The 15,564-nt window shown below is 37.0% G+C and overlaps 2 protein-coding genes across 2 annotated transcripts; both read right to left on the reverse strand.

The window, feature by feature from the left end:
- Positions 1 to 509: 509 nt before the first annotated feature.
- Positions 510 to 6,196, reverse strand: LOC112510145 (dihydropyrimidine dehydrogenase (NADP(+)), chloroplastic). Its single transcript, XM_025115460.1, has 7 exons — positions 5,821 to 6,196; positions 4,055 to 4,318; positions 3,034 to 3,204; positions 2,305 to 2,417; positions 2,039 to 2,225; positions 884 to 993; positions 510 to 796 (listed from the first exon to the last, which is right to left on the reverse strand). Exons 1-7 carry the CDS (start codon positions 6,100 to 6,102, stop codon positions 640 to 642), a joined length of 1,284 nt encoding a protein of 427 aa, XP_024971228.1. The 5' UTR covers positions 6,103 to 6,196; the 3' UTR covers positions 510 to 639.
- A 1,422-nt stretch (positions 6,197 to 7,618) lies between these two features.
- Positions 7,619 to 14,976, reverse strand: LOC112509740 (putative D-cysteine desulfhydrase 1, mitochondrial). The gene is made up of 10 exons (XM_025114857.1): positions 14,719 to 14,976; positions 14,581 to 14,646; positions 12,462 to 12,656; positions 12,246 to 12,356; positions 11,344 to 11,435; positions 10,952 to 11,044; positions 9,407 to 9,464; positions 9,207 to 9,320; positions 8,530 to 8,627; positions 7,619 to 8,073 (listed from the first exon to the last, which is right to left on the reverse strand). The coding sequence occupies exons 1-10, from the start codon at positions 14,962 to 14,964 to the stop codon at positions 7,869 to 7,871; spliced, it is 1,278 nt and encodes a 425-aa protein (XP_024970625.1). The 5' UTR covers positions 14,965 to 14,976; the 3' UTR covers positions 7,619 to 7,868.
- Positions 14,977 to 15,564: the final 588 nt, after the last annotated feature.

Here is a 15,564-nt window from a genome sequence, read left to right on the forward strand (position 1 = left end):
AGAGTAAATGCAAAATTGGAATTCTAAACTAATTAAAATAACTTGAAATCATATTGCTTTACTAAGAAATCATGGTTACTAATTTACCCGTATATTTATTTTAAGAAATCATATTAATTATCATGAATGATTGGTTTACGTTGAATCTCATGGTTACCACAAACTAAATAGTTCTCATTTGATTAGACTCATATATAGAGGCTTAATCAAATGAGAACTGATTAGTTTGTGGTAACTGTAAGATCCAATCTCAACCACAAATCAACGGATAAATTAGAAAATTAATAATTACGGTAGTTTGAGTTAAAATTATAATTAGAGGGTATTTTAAGTATTTTAAAAAACTCCTCTCTTCTCTCTCCGAACTCCAATTTCCGGCCTCCGGTGAACAAAAATGCGACAGGTACCAAGTAATCACAAAGATACACAATGTGATACTCATTGTGATATACAGTGGTACTCAAATGGTATCACAGTATATTACAACGGGTATACAGTGGTACTCAAATAACAATCAATTTATTTATAACCGCTGAATACGTAATTTACACGAAATCTTTCCTGAACGTAAAACACTTAAAATATTCAATTTACGCGATAATTAACAACTTTTTTCTTATAAATCCTTCAATCTTTTGATCAATTTGAAACCATGCTTTCGCTTTCTTTCACAAATCCATCTCCAGTCCAATCTTTATCGGATTGCAACCCTTTCTTGATGGCCCGTCGTTCGCGGATCGCTTCTTGTTGTATTCTCACGAGTTCCGTGTGCGTCGTGAAATACTGAAGCGATGTGCTGCACAAAACGAACTCGAGTTTTCAGAACAAATATGGTTTCGGGTTATAAGAAACTGAAGGAAAATCGTGAATGTCGACTGCATACCCTCTGAATTCTTCTATGGTCGAGAAGTTGTGAGTTCTCATGAAGTCCTTGAGCTCGGAACAGAGTTTTGATACGAGATCGTACCCGTACATCATCACGCCCGTGCAGACCTACAATCACAAATCAATTCACGGGATTTTCGGTTACAGAGTAGAAAAAATATTTTTCACTACTCCCTCTCCATAAAATAAGTGTTCATATTTCTATTTTAATTTATTTCAAAATAAATGTCCACTTTCAAAGCAACTAAGAGTGAAAATCGGTTGGGTTCGGGTGTATATATACACAGAGAGATGGATTTCTAGGGAAAACCCCCAAAAGGAACACCCTCATAACCATTTATTTGTACGATATGCACATGTGCACACATGTAATTGAAGTTGTTTCTTGGGTTTTATGTACGTGTGCATAACGCATATCGGACAAATTGCTTACAAGTTACTTGTATGCACATCTGCATACCGTCCAGATTAATGGTTACGGGTGTTCCCTAATTTTTCTTTTTTTTTTGGTTTTTCCTGAACCTAACCATATATATACTCGATCGATTGAGAGGACTAATGAAATTGATATTAGGTTTAGAAATTGAAAAAGATTATGACCGACTAAGATTAGGATTTTCGCAAGATAATTAGATAGATAAATCTATTTATATAATATTTCCAGTTTTCAGATGGGTCAGATGGCCAAAAATCAAATCAAACCAAACCCGAACCCAGATATCCCCCAAAAAGTCGGGTTTCATATTTTTGGATTTCGAGGCATTCGGGTTGTGCACAAACACCTTATTTACGGTTCAGGTTTTGGACTATTCGGGTTTTGCATACCTCTAAGAGCAACCACCTACTTTCCAATTATACCCTTAATTACAAAATAGAGAAATCCATTATTTTGTCTATTATTAAGGGTAAAACTGTCATTTAATTAATCAAAAAGTGTAATGATAAGAAATTTATAAACCTATGTGCTTTTTTCATCATGGACATTTGGCCTCTTGTGTATGGCTTGGAACACGAGTTTGACTAGTAAAAACCAAACTAAACAAACCCAGTAAATTCCACACAGATATAGGTCCCACAAGACGTTATTGCGCTAATCACAATAAAACCTTAACGAGATGAGTAAATTACGATCTTGGTAAACAGAAAACCGAACCTGAACGCTATTTGCCCCGAGAAGAATGAATTCAGCAGCATCACCGCCCGTCTCGACACCTCCAATCCCGGAAAGCGAATAGTCTCCATCTTGAAACTCCGATTTCATCATTTGTGCAATGCTCATTACTTTTCCAAGAGCAATCGGATGGACCGCCTTCGAAGAATAGCCTCCGGGAGTCGAATATCTGAGTCATAACAAGCAAAAAAGGTAAGTTCCCAAAGCAAAATAACGCCAAGAAAACACGTTTTGTCCTCGATACTAACCCCTCGACACATGGCTCCGGATGTAATGTCTTCAAATTAATCCCCATAACACTCATGATCGTGTTAATCGCAGCTACACCTTCACATCCAGATTTCAGAGCCACTCTAGCGGGCTATAACGGAAAATTTTCAGGTCATGATTGTATTCGTAAGTAGATAACAACAAATACGTATGACGATATGTTTCGTACGAAACTTGTGGTGGAAACACGCCTAAATCATTCAGATAAAAATCCAGACCAAACGAACTCGGTATATTAAAATTGAAAGTAGGGTCTGGGGGTGAGTTGTATGCAGATATGTCATCTACCTCAAAGGATAGAGCAGTCGTACGTTCAGATAAAAGAACATCTACTACATATTATCTTACAGATAATATAGAGTAGATGGCAATCAGAAACGGCTACCACATTCGAGGAAGGCAACAGGCGTGCAAATTACCCAATCCTGACACGAAGAGGTAGTGACAATAAATAACAAGTATTGTGACGTATCTACATCGAAGAAGCCCTCACATCTTGATGGCATGTCGGATATCTATGCCCCCACCTTAAGTAGGAGCCTAATGTGTTTTATCAATATATTACGGGGGCGGGGGCGTTTAATGGGAGGCACATGTCATTTGAAGGTTATTGAGTTAAAAACAAACTTCAAAAAAGATGGCGATTCTAATAGAAAAGGTCATTTAACTAAATCCATTTACAAGAACCCGTAATTGAACTTGCATACCTGAGTGATATCCGTGATATTTGGAGTCATTTTGGCCCAAACGGGAACCGTGGCTTTTGCATTGATCCAACCACATACCTCTTCCAATAGATCACAATCTTGTCCAACTGCGGCACCCATCTTTCTTTCGGGCATACCGTGGGGACAAGAGAAATTGACTTCAATAGCATCCTAAAGACAATATAACGAACAATTATGTAATGAAAAGGACTACGTTGAATGCAATGCACTTAAATAACCAAACAAACACAGTATATCCCACCCGAAGGTATGATTTCGAGAGGTACGATGTACGCAAACCTTACCTCCATCCCAAAGGACTGGGAGATTGTTTCCAAGAAAACCCCCGGTTTGCAAGAAAGGTTTAGGGGCGGTTTACTTTTTTCCCATTAAGGGCATGTTTGTTAGCAGCTTAATGGGACTCACAGCTTATTTGGTCAGCTATATATGACTGTTTGGTAGTGGTTTTCCATTATAAAGCTATCTGTGTGGATTAATATGTCTGTCTAGATTGGGAAGGTTTTGTTTGGGAGGGTTTTCTCATAGATGGAATGTGCATGTTTTTTAACAAGGAAGAGCATATTTGGAAAAAAAAAAACTTGGCTTTATGCATAAAGCTTCCTCTAGAAGCTTACTGAATAAGCCACTACCAAACAGTCATATATAGCTGACCGAATAAGCTCCTAACAAAAAGGCCCTTAAATTTGTCTGTGTAAATGTCTGTCTGAGAGACAGGAGACCGATGGGTTTGAGGGAGGCAAAGAGAGAGGGTTGGATCATTTCTGGGCATTTTTGGGTATTAAACTATTAACTTGTGGCTTAACGGGGGCAAGTTATGGGTTTTGACTTATTCCATATAGCCATTTTGGCTTCATGGCTTAACAATGAAGACGTAAAGAAAACTCCTGTATGGCTGAGCGAATAAGCCGGCTAGACCATAAAGCTCATTAAGCTGTAAGTAAACAAGAAGCCACATATGTTATTTACAAAACGTAGATGAATGAGAGGATCGTGTGCTTACAATCCCTGTTTGCTCCACTCGGTCAATAAGCTCCTCCCATGCGGCTTTGTTGTACTCCTCCATGATGGACGCAATTAGTATCCTGTCAGGATACTCTTCTTTCAATCGTTTAAATTCGTCCAACATTATCTCTAAAGGCCGATCGCTTATAAGTTCAATATTCTGCCACCCGATAATCTGCCCCTTGGCTGAGCCATTTGCTCCTGCTCGTAGTCGAGCGTATCTAGGGGTTACGTTGATAACTTTTGCAGCATCTAGTGACACCTGAAGAAGATTGCAGTTTAAAGCTAGGAACTTCGACCGATAAAGATAATATCGTCATCATAAATCAAAACAACCCTCCATTATTACACTAAAATCTTGAAAAGTGAAGGACCTTTTGGGGATTTTGAACCCATTCACGTATCATGAATCGACACAATGCTCCATTATTACGCTAAAATCTTGAAAATTGAAGGACCCTTTTGGGATTTTGAACCCATTCACAGATGCTGATTATCATGAATCAAAACAATGTTCCATTATTATGCTAAGATCTTGAAAATTGAAGGACCCTTTTGGGATTTTGAACCCATTCACAAATGATGATCATCATGAATCAAAACAATGCTCCATTATTACGCTACACACTTGAAAATTGAAGGACTCTTTTGAGATTTTGAACCCATTCACAGATGATGATCATCATGAATCAAAACAATGCTCCATTATTACGCTACACACTTGAAAATTGAAGGACTCTTTTGAGATTTTGAACCCATTCACAGATGGGGTTGGGTTCTGATGAGGATGGAAGTCATGGTGAGAAGGGTAAGAAGGGATCTTCACCCTTGAATCAATCCTAATTGAAGATCAACACTAGTGCGGTGCACCAAGATGCACCGGATCAATTCCCATGATACGCACAATTCATGGAGTAGGGGTGAGATTTTAAAAGTGATAAAAGGGTCCAAATCCCTTCTTACACTTCTCACCTTAACTCCTATTCTCACACAATCCTTCGTCTTCACAGATGATCATCATAATGAATCAAAAAAATGCTCCATTATTACACTAAAATCTTGAAAAATGAAGGCCCTTTTGGGATTTTGAACCCATTCACAGATGATCATCACCATGAATCAAAACAATGCTTCATTATTACACTAAAATCTTGAAAATTAAGTACTGTAAGTTGACTAATGAGGTTTAATGATCGATTCCCTTTTTGTGATTTTGAAACCATTCACAGATCATCAAGAATCAAAACAGTTGACTTAATGTGGTTCAATCTTTGGTTCCCATCTGTGACTCAGAACCCATTCACAGATCATCATCATCATCATGAATCAAAACAATGATCAATTATACACCAAATTCTTGAAAATCTAAAGAACCCTAACTACAGTTGACTTAATATGGTTGGATCTTCGATTCCCTTTTCGTGATTTCGACCCCATTCATCGATTCATTACAATAACAACTTTGGAAAAGATCCAACTATGAATCCTTCAAAGATCCCACATCAAATATGAATCTAAAAACAATATGATTGTGATCAGTTTTTCTCTGATCTAGCAAATGATCCTAGATTCAATGTGAAGCTAACAAGTAGTTTGACTCTTGAAAGTCAAATTTGAACTCAAGATCACTGTTTACTTGTAGACATATCAATCACATTAACCCATTTTCAAACAAGGAAAACATAGATTTCCACGAAGTTATGAGAGTTCAATTTCTTATAATCAAATGGAATTATGGAATAAATCAAGAACAAGAAACAGTACTGTTTTGGCTATGACTGCACCCCATCCTTCATCAAAAGCTTTCTTCATGACTTTATAGTTGGTACCGGGTGGACCCGACCCGATAACGAAAGGATTGGGCATATGCAAGCCATTGACGGTGACGCTAAGATCAGGTTCTTGTTGTTTGGTGTCTGAAGAAGCAAAGATCTTCAAAGCACCACCAAGTCTTGTTCCGCCATTGAAACGACGGCGAGACGCCGGAAAAGAGACGCCGGAGGGATTGAAGCCATTGAAATGGGTTAAACCGAGTGAACAAGACATACCCAGAAAGAAAGATGAAGGAAAGATGATGCAGAAGATGGTGGAATTGAATATCTTGGAATCTGAGTAAAATGGGTTTTAAATAATTTGGGATGAGAATAAAGAAAGGAGGCATCTTGATCTCATTGATCTGGCAGGGTTGTGAGTTACGTACACTCTTAGGAAAGCAAAATTTTCTTTATTTTTTGTTTTTAACACGAATTTATGATTGTTTATAAAAATAATTATTTTGATGTGGTATTAGTAATAAATATTTTTGAATAAATAATTTATATTAGTATCAAATTGGTAATAAAAAGTTTTAAAGAAGTTAAATCATTCAAACTTATAATAAGTTGATAAAGACTTATACAAAAAAATAATAAGTTGTTTCAAATAAGCAATCTCAAACACCCTTTATTTAGAAGGGTTTAATTTCAAAATTACTATTTTAGTGACTAAAAAGGCTATTTTTTTTTCTATTTTCATTCACTTTTTTAGCATATTTTAAAGCCAGTTTTAAAGTAGTCATTTTTTACATAAAGTTCCAGGTTAACGGGAAAATCATAAAAGAATGAGAAAAAATGAAGAACATCCTGGTAGCCGTTAATTGTCAATCTTGATTGTATGTAAAACTCCAAGAAATAAAAAACTGAGGAATATCTTGGTAACCATTCATCTGTACGGTATATATATGTGGATATAAATATGTCTGGTATACAAACGTACAGAAAAACCAAGAAACAGTTTCAATTATTTGTATGCATATATGTATATTGTACAGATGAATGGTTATCAGGGTTTTTCTCAATTTTTCATTTTTAGGGGCTTTCTCCAGAATCTCCCTCATTGATATAAATTTGTCATGTATTTGTGTAAACGATAATTTCTGATAAAAAAATAATAATTGGCGTTTGCAAAAAGAAAAATACAAATTTACATAGAAAAAAACGTATTTACGTAAAGAATGATTAGTTTAGAATTGATTTAAAAATGTGGCTTAATTGAGATCGAGAGATTGACTATTCTAGTCAACATCATTGCCTCTAACAATTTTTTTTTCTAAATAAAAAATCAAGATTTAAATTTTTTTTAAAGAATTATATTTAATTTTAATAGATTTTTTATCTTAAAAATTACAATATCAATTATATTATTAAAATATTTTATATATTAATAAAATATTATTTCTCTTTCTCAAAATATTTATTAATAAAATATAATAAAAAAAAACATATTAGTATCTTTTAATTTTAGTTCACTCTCTATCAAATGGTTCATATGATTTATTAGCAAAAACTATTCATCTTTTATACTTTATAAAAATCAATTTATCTTTTATATTTTTGCATTAATTTGACCGATTCAAATTTCAGACTTCAAACGTAAAAAAATAAGCAATCTTACTGATCCAGATTTCAGACTTCAAAACCACTTCTTATAAATCAAAAGTAAAATCAGACTTTAACACCTCCTAAAAAACAAATGCAACCGCAGATTTTTTTTCTTCAAGAAAATTGACATGACCCATGACATATACAGTTGAAACACAACTTTTATTGAATCCTCCTGCAATCATTGTCATGTAAAAGAGCCAAGAGACACTAATATATCCATTATAGGTTTATATATTCATGGCTTTTGTTACATTCATTGCAAAGGAAAATAACACATGAGCTCCTAAAATTACCAATTTACCCTTTGTGATCCATAAATAGAAACGCTTCATCAATGCCAAAGTCTCAACCTTGGACCGATCGAACGGTTGCGGGTATTGCTTACCATGTTTAGAACATTTTCCCGGTGCCATCTTTTCGTGGGATAGACTCATCGAGGTCCATTCTACGCCATCCTCCGACCGATGAGGCAATTTCTTCGGCTTTGTCAAACAAACCAAGGAGGCCTCCGGTGTGTATAAAGAGGATCTTTCTGCTTTCCCACTTGGTCGGATTTTGTGCCATGTCTTTCATCATTCCATAAGCTGCCTTTCCGCTACAAACAACCCAACGAAACCAAGGTATAAGTAAGCTGATGCAATGATTTCGGATGGAGAACACATAAACATGATGGTATATGTCACCCATTATGGTTATGGGCTGGCAAATCGATAAATTCATTATTGTAACTAAAGGGTGTATTTGGTAGGCAGACAGGGACTGGACGGGCGAGAGTAAGGGGCTGTTTGGTTGGTTTTCCATTAAGTCTCGTATGGATAAATATGTTTGTATAGATTGAGAAGATTTTTGTTTGGGAGGTTTTTTCATAAATGGGAGGAGCTTGTTCTTTAATTGCCAGGAGCAGGTTTAGGAACTTTTTGGTTTTTTGCATAAAGCTCCATCCTAGAAGCTTACTGAATAAGTCACTTTCTATATCATTAAACCACTACCAAACAGTCATGTATAGTAAAAACGGACACATGACAAGGCAAAAAGCATATAGAATCCCAACCTGTAAACAGGGTCCAAAATCACACCAGTAGTTTCAGCAACTTCCTTCACAAATTTAAGCTCCTCGGCTGTACTCATGGCATAGCCGAGTCCTTTGGCCTGTCAAAACAGCATAAAACAAACATCAAAATATGAAAAGTGCTATAGTTATGTGCAGCGGCGGGCCCAGGATTTTTGCCGAGTGAGTGCATCTTTAAGGTGGATCAAAGGCCCGCAAAGTCGTCCGATGTGTTTTTAGCTGAATTCCACTGTTTTGAGGGATTTTTATGTTTTTTGGTTGATTTCAAGTGACTTTTTTCGTCTTTTTGGTTGATGTTCCTTGTATTTTCTGATATCCCGGAGATAACAAAGAGCTCAACGGGTTTGGAAGGGACCTGAGGTTACATCAGGTGCAGGTGGGCGGTGGCAGGCAACATCTACTAGCGCTGGTGGTAGCAGGCAGAAACTGGTGGTGGTGGGAGGAGCCAGGTGGCCGCATCCGCCTCCAGAGACTGATAGCACACAGGAGGTGGAGGTCCAAAAAGGGTATTTTGCCACCTTCTGGAGCGCCCCCACCACACATCCTTGGCAGAGGGGGTGGTGCCCGGGCTCAAATAAAAGAAGAGGCTGTGAGAAATTATACATCCACACCCGGTAAAACGAAAACAGATATGAACCCGAAGAACTTTATGTTCTTACGTTTTCAATTTTGACTATATCACGTGAGTTGATTCCGGCTTCAAGTCCATCAAGTAGACCTTGGACATAATCATAAAAGTAATCGGGGTCGTCGCATACACTGAACGCCGTAACCTGCCATTAATTTGCAGTAGATCAAATTAACAGTTCTGATTCCCTAAGCAAAGAAATTAGATCGGAATAACGGATGTGAAATGTACTTTTGTTTTAAGTTCGCTTAGCCATGAAGCCATTGACAAACCAGCAACCGTACCACCACTAGAAATCAAAACAAGAGAGAACCAATGAAAATGATTTAATCGGGTTCCAGCCACAAACATGGTTAACAATTTAATGACAAAGTTATGGATAAAAGAAAGTTAATAAGGACAAAAACCCATTGCAAAACCAAGAAAAAAGACAAAGAATTCATCATTCTTATATCTACACTTGTAACATCCCAGGGCAACTGTATCAGATATTGTCCGCTTTGTGCACACCCGGACTCATGGTTATAGAACGCGTCTGATAGAGGAGGTATCCAGTCCCTTACAAGGTAACCTTTGTTCCTCTCCCAACGGATGTGGGATCTCACAATACCTATTTGTTGCATACCATAGCAACCAGATATCATCTGCTTTGTTCAAACCTAGACTCATGGTTTTAAAATGCATCAGATAAGAAGGGATCTAGTCCCTTATAAGGTAACCTTTGTTCGTCTCCCCAACCGATGTGGGATCTCACAATCCAAACCCCCTCAGGGGCCAACGTCATTGCTTGAACACCAGCCCAATTCCCGGCTCTGATACCATTTGTAACATCACAGGAAAACCATACCAGATATTGTCTGTTTTGTCCAAATCTGGACTCACGGTTATAAAACGCGTCAAATAAAGAAGGTATCCGGTCCCTTATAAGATAACCTTTGTTCCTCTCCCCAACTGTTGTGGGATCTCACAATCCAAACCCCCTCAAGGAGCCGAGTGTCCTCACTCGCACACCAGTTTGGCAGTCCGGTTCCTAGCTTTGATACCATTTGTAACATCATAGGGCAACCGTACCAAATATTGTCCGCTTTGTCCACACCTAGACGGTTTTAAAATGATTATGATAAAGAAGGTATCCAGTCCCTTGTAAGGTAACCTTCGTTCCCCTCCCCAACCGTTGTAGGATCTCACAACACTGAATTATTGAGCTGCAAAAACAAATTTACTAAAGATATGCTTATTCCTTTTTGCTTCATTTTGAAGTAGAGAATTTCAAGATCTTTATACGTGTATGCACTCGGTTAGTTATTATAATGAGCAATGTAACTAAAGAAAAGGTGGCATGAAGAAAGGATCACTGAAGAAAATAAGGCGGTTCATCTTTTTTATATGCTAAACTAGATCTTCACTTCAATCATGCTTCATTATTCTATCCAATATATCAATGAAGCACATTTTATGAAAAAGACACATATCGAGTTCAGCTAGAGTGATAACTTAAAAACCATGCTTAATAGAAATTAGATCATGCTGAAAGTTGCTCCCTCCATCCCAAAATGACCATATTACTATTTTAGTTTGTCCCAAAATAAATGTCTGCTTTCCTATTCTACCCGTAACTATGAGTTGGAAAAAATTTCTCTCTCTATTATTGAAGGCAAAATTGTTGTTCAGTTAATTAAAAAGTGTGATAATTACATATTACTAAAACTGTGTGCTTTTTTCATTATGGGCATTTATTTTGGGACAGAGCGAGTATAACACAAAGAAGAGTAAAACCTGCCACACGCTACAATAATATCATCAAAGCTTGTTCTGCTGGTCCCTTTCTGAAGCTGCTGCTCAATCTCGCTAATTGCTTCAATATATCCCCTACACAAAGAAAAAGTTGTATATACCCATGAGTAAATACGATGAACACCTGATTTCACAGTTTTTAACAATTTTGGTTTAAGGAAGTACTATTTACATTGAGGTAAACATGTCAAGATTGGGTGACAAATTTAACTCGATACAAGACTATAAAACATTTACCTAATCTATGAAAACCACACCCTTTGATCATATATCAAGCAAGGAATCACATATACTTGTATTAGGATCTAGTGTGTATTGGGTGTGATACAAATTAAGCTCAAAAATAAGATGTAGATGTTAAAATCCAATCTCACCAGGTCCCGAGGGAATTTGATCCGCCAACCGGAATGACATAAGGTTTTCTTCCTTCTTTTATCAACTTCTCTTTCAACAAATTAGTAAGTGTCTGAAAGTTAAGCAAGCGGAAGAGTTAGGCAGATATGAAAAAAAAAACCATATTTGTGCAAGCAATTGAAGCTTTGTGAACCTTTATACAATCACTATCAAAGGACCAAAAGCCTTGTTAATATGGAAAATAAGTAGGTTTTCTATCAAGTAACCAAGAGGTCTTAAACAGCATGCAACTAAGGGCCTGTTTGTTAGCAGCTTAATAAGCTTATTGAGACACTGCTTATTCGGTCAGCTATACATGATTGTTTGGTAGTGGTTTAATGATATAGAAAGTGGCTTATTCAGTAAGCTTTTAGGGGGGGAGCTTTATGCAGATTGCCAAGTTTTTCTCCAAACCTGTCCCTCCCGATTAAAGAACACGGTTATTCCATCTATGAAAAAACCCTCTCAAACAAAAACCTTCCGCATCTATACAGATAGATTTGTACACACAGACAACTTTATCCATACAGGACTTTAGGATTTGTTTGTTAACAACTTAAATACTTAATGAGCTTAACAAGACTCACAACTTATTTGATCAGCTATACATGGCTTAGTGATATAGAAATGGCTTATTCAGTAAGCTTCTAAGAGGGGGGGGGGGTTTATGCAGAAAGACAAGTTTTTTTCGAACTTGTTCCTTCCAATTAAAAAACATGTTCCTTCCATCTATGAAACAACCCTCCCAAATAAAAACCTTGCTACACAGATTAGTCCATGCAGACAGCTTTATCCATATAAGACTTAATGAAAAACTAACCAAATAACCCCTAACTCTTGAATAACACAAAAAGAAAATTCTACCGACTAATGTTGAACATACCAAACTTCCAATTCTTGAATATTCTTCCTTTGATACAAGATCAATATGAGCACCAACCAATCGTTCCACTAAGAGGTTCCCTGTCAATCCAGGGTCTTTGTCCACAAGAGCCTGCATAGTAAGACCCAGAGTATCCAGCCATACCCAATTAATTAAACTTAGAATCAAATTCATAGCTTAAGAAAAACTGAAGGATGGTTTTACAATTAAAAAAACCTTTGAGGTTCGTAGAATTAGAAAACAATCTAGGTTCAAATACTTGGCAGCGACAGCTGTTGCACGACAATGATTGCTTTGAATGCCGCCAATAGTTATGATGCAGTCTGCTCCTTGTGCAACAGCATCTGCTAACAAGAATTCAAGTTTGCGGACCTTGTTCCCACTCAATTGCATACCTGAAAGATCATCACGCTTACGTAATGAAAAAGTTTTCATCAGTATGTATCAAAAAGCTGAAGTAAACCACGAGAGTAAAGAAAACTCTAACGTACTTCATTAAATATTAAAATACACTGCTATTCCGCTGCAATACTTATGTGAATTTAATATTTCCAGAGAATATTGATAAAAGAGAAGTTGCTTACAAATTACTGGTATGCACCGTCCAGATGAATGGTTACCAAGGTGTTCCTCAGTTTTTCATCTTTTTGCGGTTTTCCCCTAACCTAACCCTATACATACATACATACATATATATATATATATATATATATCTCCAAAGCGTCTTAAGAACAGATAAAAACACACACACATACACATACAAAAAAGGGTTGCATAATGTCCTTCCATACCATTAGCTGAAATAACATCTCAACATAATAAAACTTACTACCTAACAATCCTCAAAAGATAACAATTACATGTGTGATCCTAATCAAAAGAAATTGTTTTTTACCCAAAGATAGGCAGCCGGGTTCTCTTTATACGACTCTTTTTATATGGTAGTCCCGGCCCCAGGACCCCTATCCCTTATTTTTAGGAGCAGGATCCGCCCAAGAACAAGCTTTCGGTGGTATGGAAGGCACAGGCTCCGTGAACGTCCCTAGCCCCCTTTACTAATAAGGAAAAGAAAGCCTCAACCAGAACCACATTCCTTTTGCGTGCGGATGTAGCTAAGTGTCTGACTCTATTGGTCATAGTTTCCTGCTGTTGCGGCCGGTGCTCGTTTGCGCGCGCGTGAACCAACCCAACAAACAAGGAAAGGATGCCTCTCAGGGCATCTGAGAACAATTCAAGGTCATATGAAGGGAAACTGTCAGGTACAGTTTCTTTTGTTGGGGGGAGAGGAGGGGTCCCCCCACTGACTTGGCCCGGGCGTAAGTAGAAGTGAAGTGGTGGGCCTACCCATCCCAACCAGGGGTTTCCTCTATCGTAGAGCTTCACTAGCAATGTTGAGCTTTGCTCACTATTTTCGAGTGGAACTAAGGACCTGAATGGAATTTCAGAGCTCTCACGCTGCCATCTAAAGAATGAAGAAATCACTAATGAACGAAGGTTTGTGAAGTGAGGTAGCCCTTTAGAGATAAGGGTGAGCCAAAGAGAAGTTGTAAGCACAAACTACTAAGAACTAACTGTTTTGAAGCTTCAAACATAGAACTCACAACAACTTCTAGCATACTCGTGTTCGATTTGTGACTTGTATCTCAACCAGAAATCCTTAGTTCTGCAGTCACTGAATATAGTATTAACAGTGACAGTTAACATCAGGAAAAAAAAAGCACCATAGATGCCTGTTTATTAGCAGCTTAATGAGCTTAAGGGACTCGCAGCTTATTCGGTCAGCTATACATGATTGGTAGTGTCTTAATGATATAGAAAGTGGCTTATTCAATAAGCTTCTAGGGGGGCTTTATGCAGAAAGGCAAGTTTTTTCCATACATGTCTCTCAATTAAAAAAAAACATGTTCCTTCCATCTATGAGAAAACACTTCCAAACAAAAATCTTCCCAACCTATACAGTTCCCAACCTATACAGACAGATTAATCCACTATCCACATAGACAACTTTATCCATACAAGACTTAATATGGAAAACCAACCAAACAGCCCCCAAGACTTACAAGCTTTATCAATTGATATTAATGCTGGTGAAGCTTTAGCAATCAAGTCCATAATTACTTTGAAATAACATTGTGTACAACTTGCTTAACTTCGTGATACAAACTATTACAAATTTTAACATTCAACAATAATAATAAGACCATTAGACTGTGCTCTATAAGAACTCAATTTGGAAAACATTTCAGTAATAATGATCTGCAAGATTGCTATCGATCAATATCGTCATAGATGAATTAAACAAGGTACAACCAATATTTGAAGACGAGCTACTTACCTTCAACCAAACCTCAGTATCCTTGGGCAAATTGGGAAGGTTCCATTTGTGAATTGGAGTTGGAAACTGAAAATTTGAAAAAAAACCCAACAATTAAAAACCATGATTAACATAGATAAATTGGGGAATTCGACATACATGTCCAAGAGAGAAGGCGTGAGAAGGAATTGGATTGAGATTAGATGCCCATGGAGGATGATGATATGGTCTGAGCATCAGAAAGTCAGAAGTCGATTGATGTTGTTGAGTTGTGGATGCCATGAAGCGATATGGAGGTCGATTTGGGAACGATTTTAGGGTTTTGGTGATGGGTAGTGGAAATGGTGAGAGTGGAGGAGGAGGAATTGGGTTTAATCGGCAAATACTCCAATTGCAATTCAACATTCTTTGAGGATTTGGCCATGGAATCACCATCCATAGAAGATGATTTCAAGAAATGTAATTTTGATATCGAAAAAGTAAAATATTTCTATTTTGTTATCTAAAAGGTAAAATTTTAAACAACAACTCATGAAATCGGTTGAAGCATTAATCGATTATCATACTGATGTGGTGATTGATGAGGTATCCAACTCAATATTATTAGTTGACATGGATATCTTAATCTATAATTGGTTTTTATGTATTGTGGTTTATCAGAATAAAGAGTTAATGTTTTACCCAGTTATCCAGGTGCTTAAATGTTTAAAACGTTACATATTTATATATCAAAATGGAAGTTTTGAAAATACGTTCGATTGAATTCCCCACTTTCTAATGCAATAGAATTGAGATTTGCAGTCCCCCGCCTTACCACTCGGCCATGCCGCCAAAACGATACGAATCAATTTAGGTAGTCCTTTGTGGTTCCCGTGACCAATGAAATAAAGTTTCTGAATCAAACCGAAAAACAATGGTCGAACTTCTTTTCTCGGAGAAGAAGCAATGACGGTATATCTGGTCCATTCATGCACGATGTTATATCTTGCAGATAATGCTTATAAT

Source organism: Cynara cardunculus (genome assembly GCF_001531365.2).
Source record: "Cynara cardunculus var. scolymus isolate 2C chromosome LG 3, CcrdV1, whole genome shotgun sequence".
Lineage (NCBI taxonomy): Eukaryota > Viridiplantae > Streptophyta > Magnoliopsida > Asterales > Asteraceae > Cynara > Cynara cardunculus.

Coding starts and splice junctions, on each gene's coding strand:
- LOC112510145 (XM_025115460.1), bottom strand. CDS start 6,102: ATGTCTTGTTCACTCGGTTTAACCCATTTCAATGGCTTCAATCCCTCC. Junction 2,226..2,304: donor CCGGAGCCATGTGTCGAGGG/GTTAGTATCGAG, acceptor GTTATGACTCAG/ATATTCGACTCCCGGAGGCT. Junction 797..883: donor ACCATAGAAGAATTCAGAGG/GTATGCAGTCGA, acceptor CGTTTTGTGCAG/CACATCGCTTCAGTATTTCA.
- LOC112509740 (XM_025114857.1), bottom strand. CDS start 14,964: ATGTTGAATTGCAATTGGAGTATTTGCCGATTAAACCCAATTCCTCCT. Junction 12,657..14,580: donor ATACTGAGGTTTGGTTGAAG/GTAAGTAGCTCG, acceptor TCATTACGTAAG/CGTGATGATCTTTCAGGTAT. Junction 12,357..12,461: donor TAATTCTACGAACCTCAAAG/GTTTTTTTAATT, acceptor CTTACTATGCAG/GCTCTTGTGGACAAAGACCC.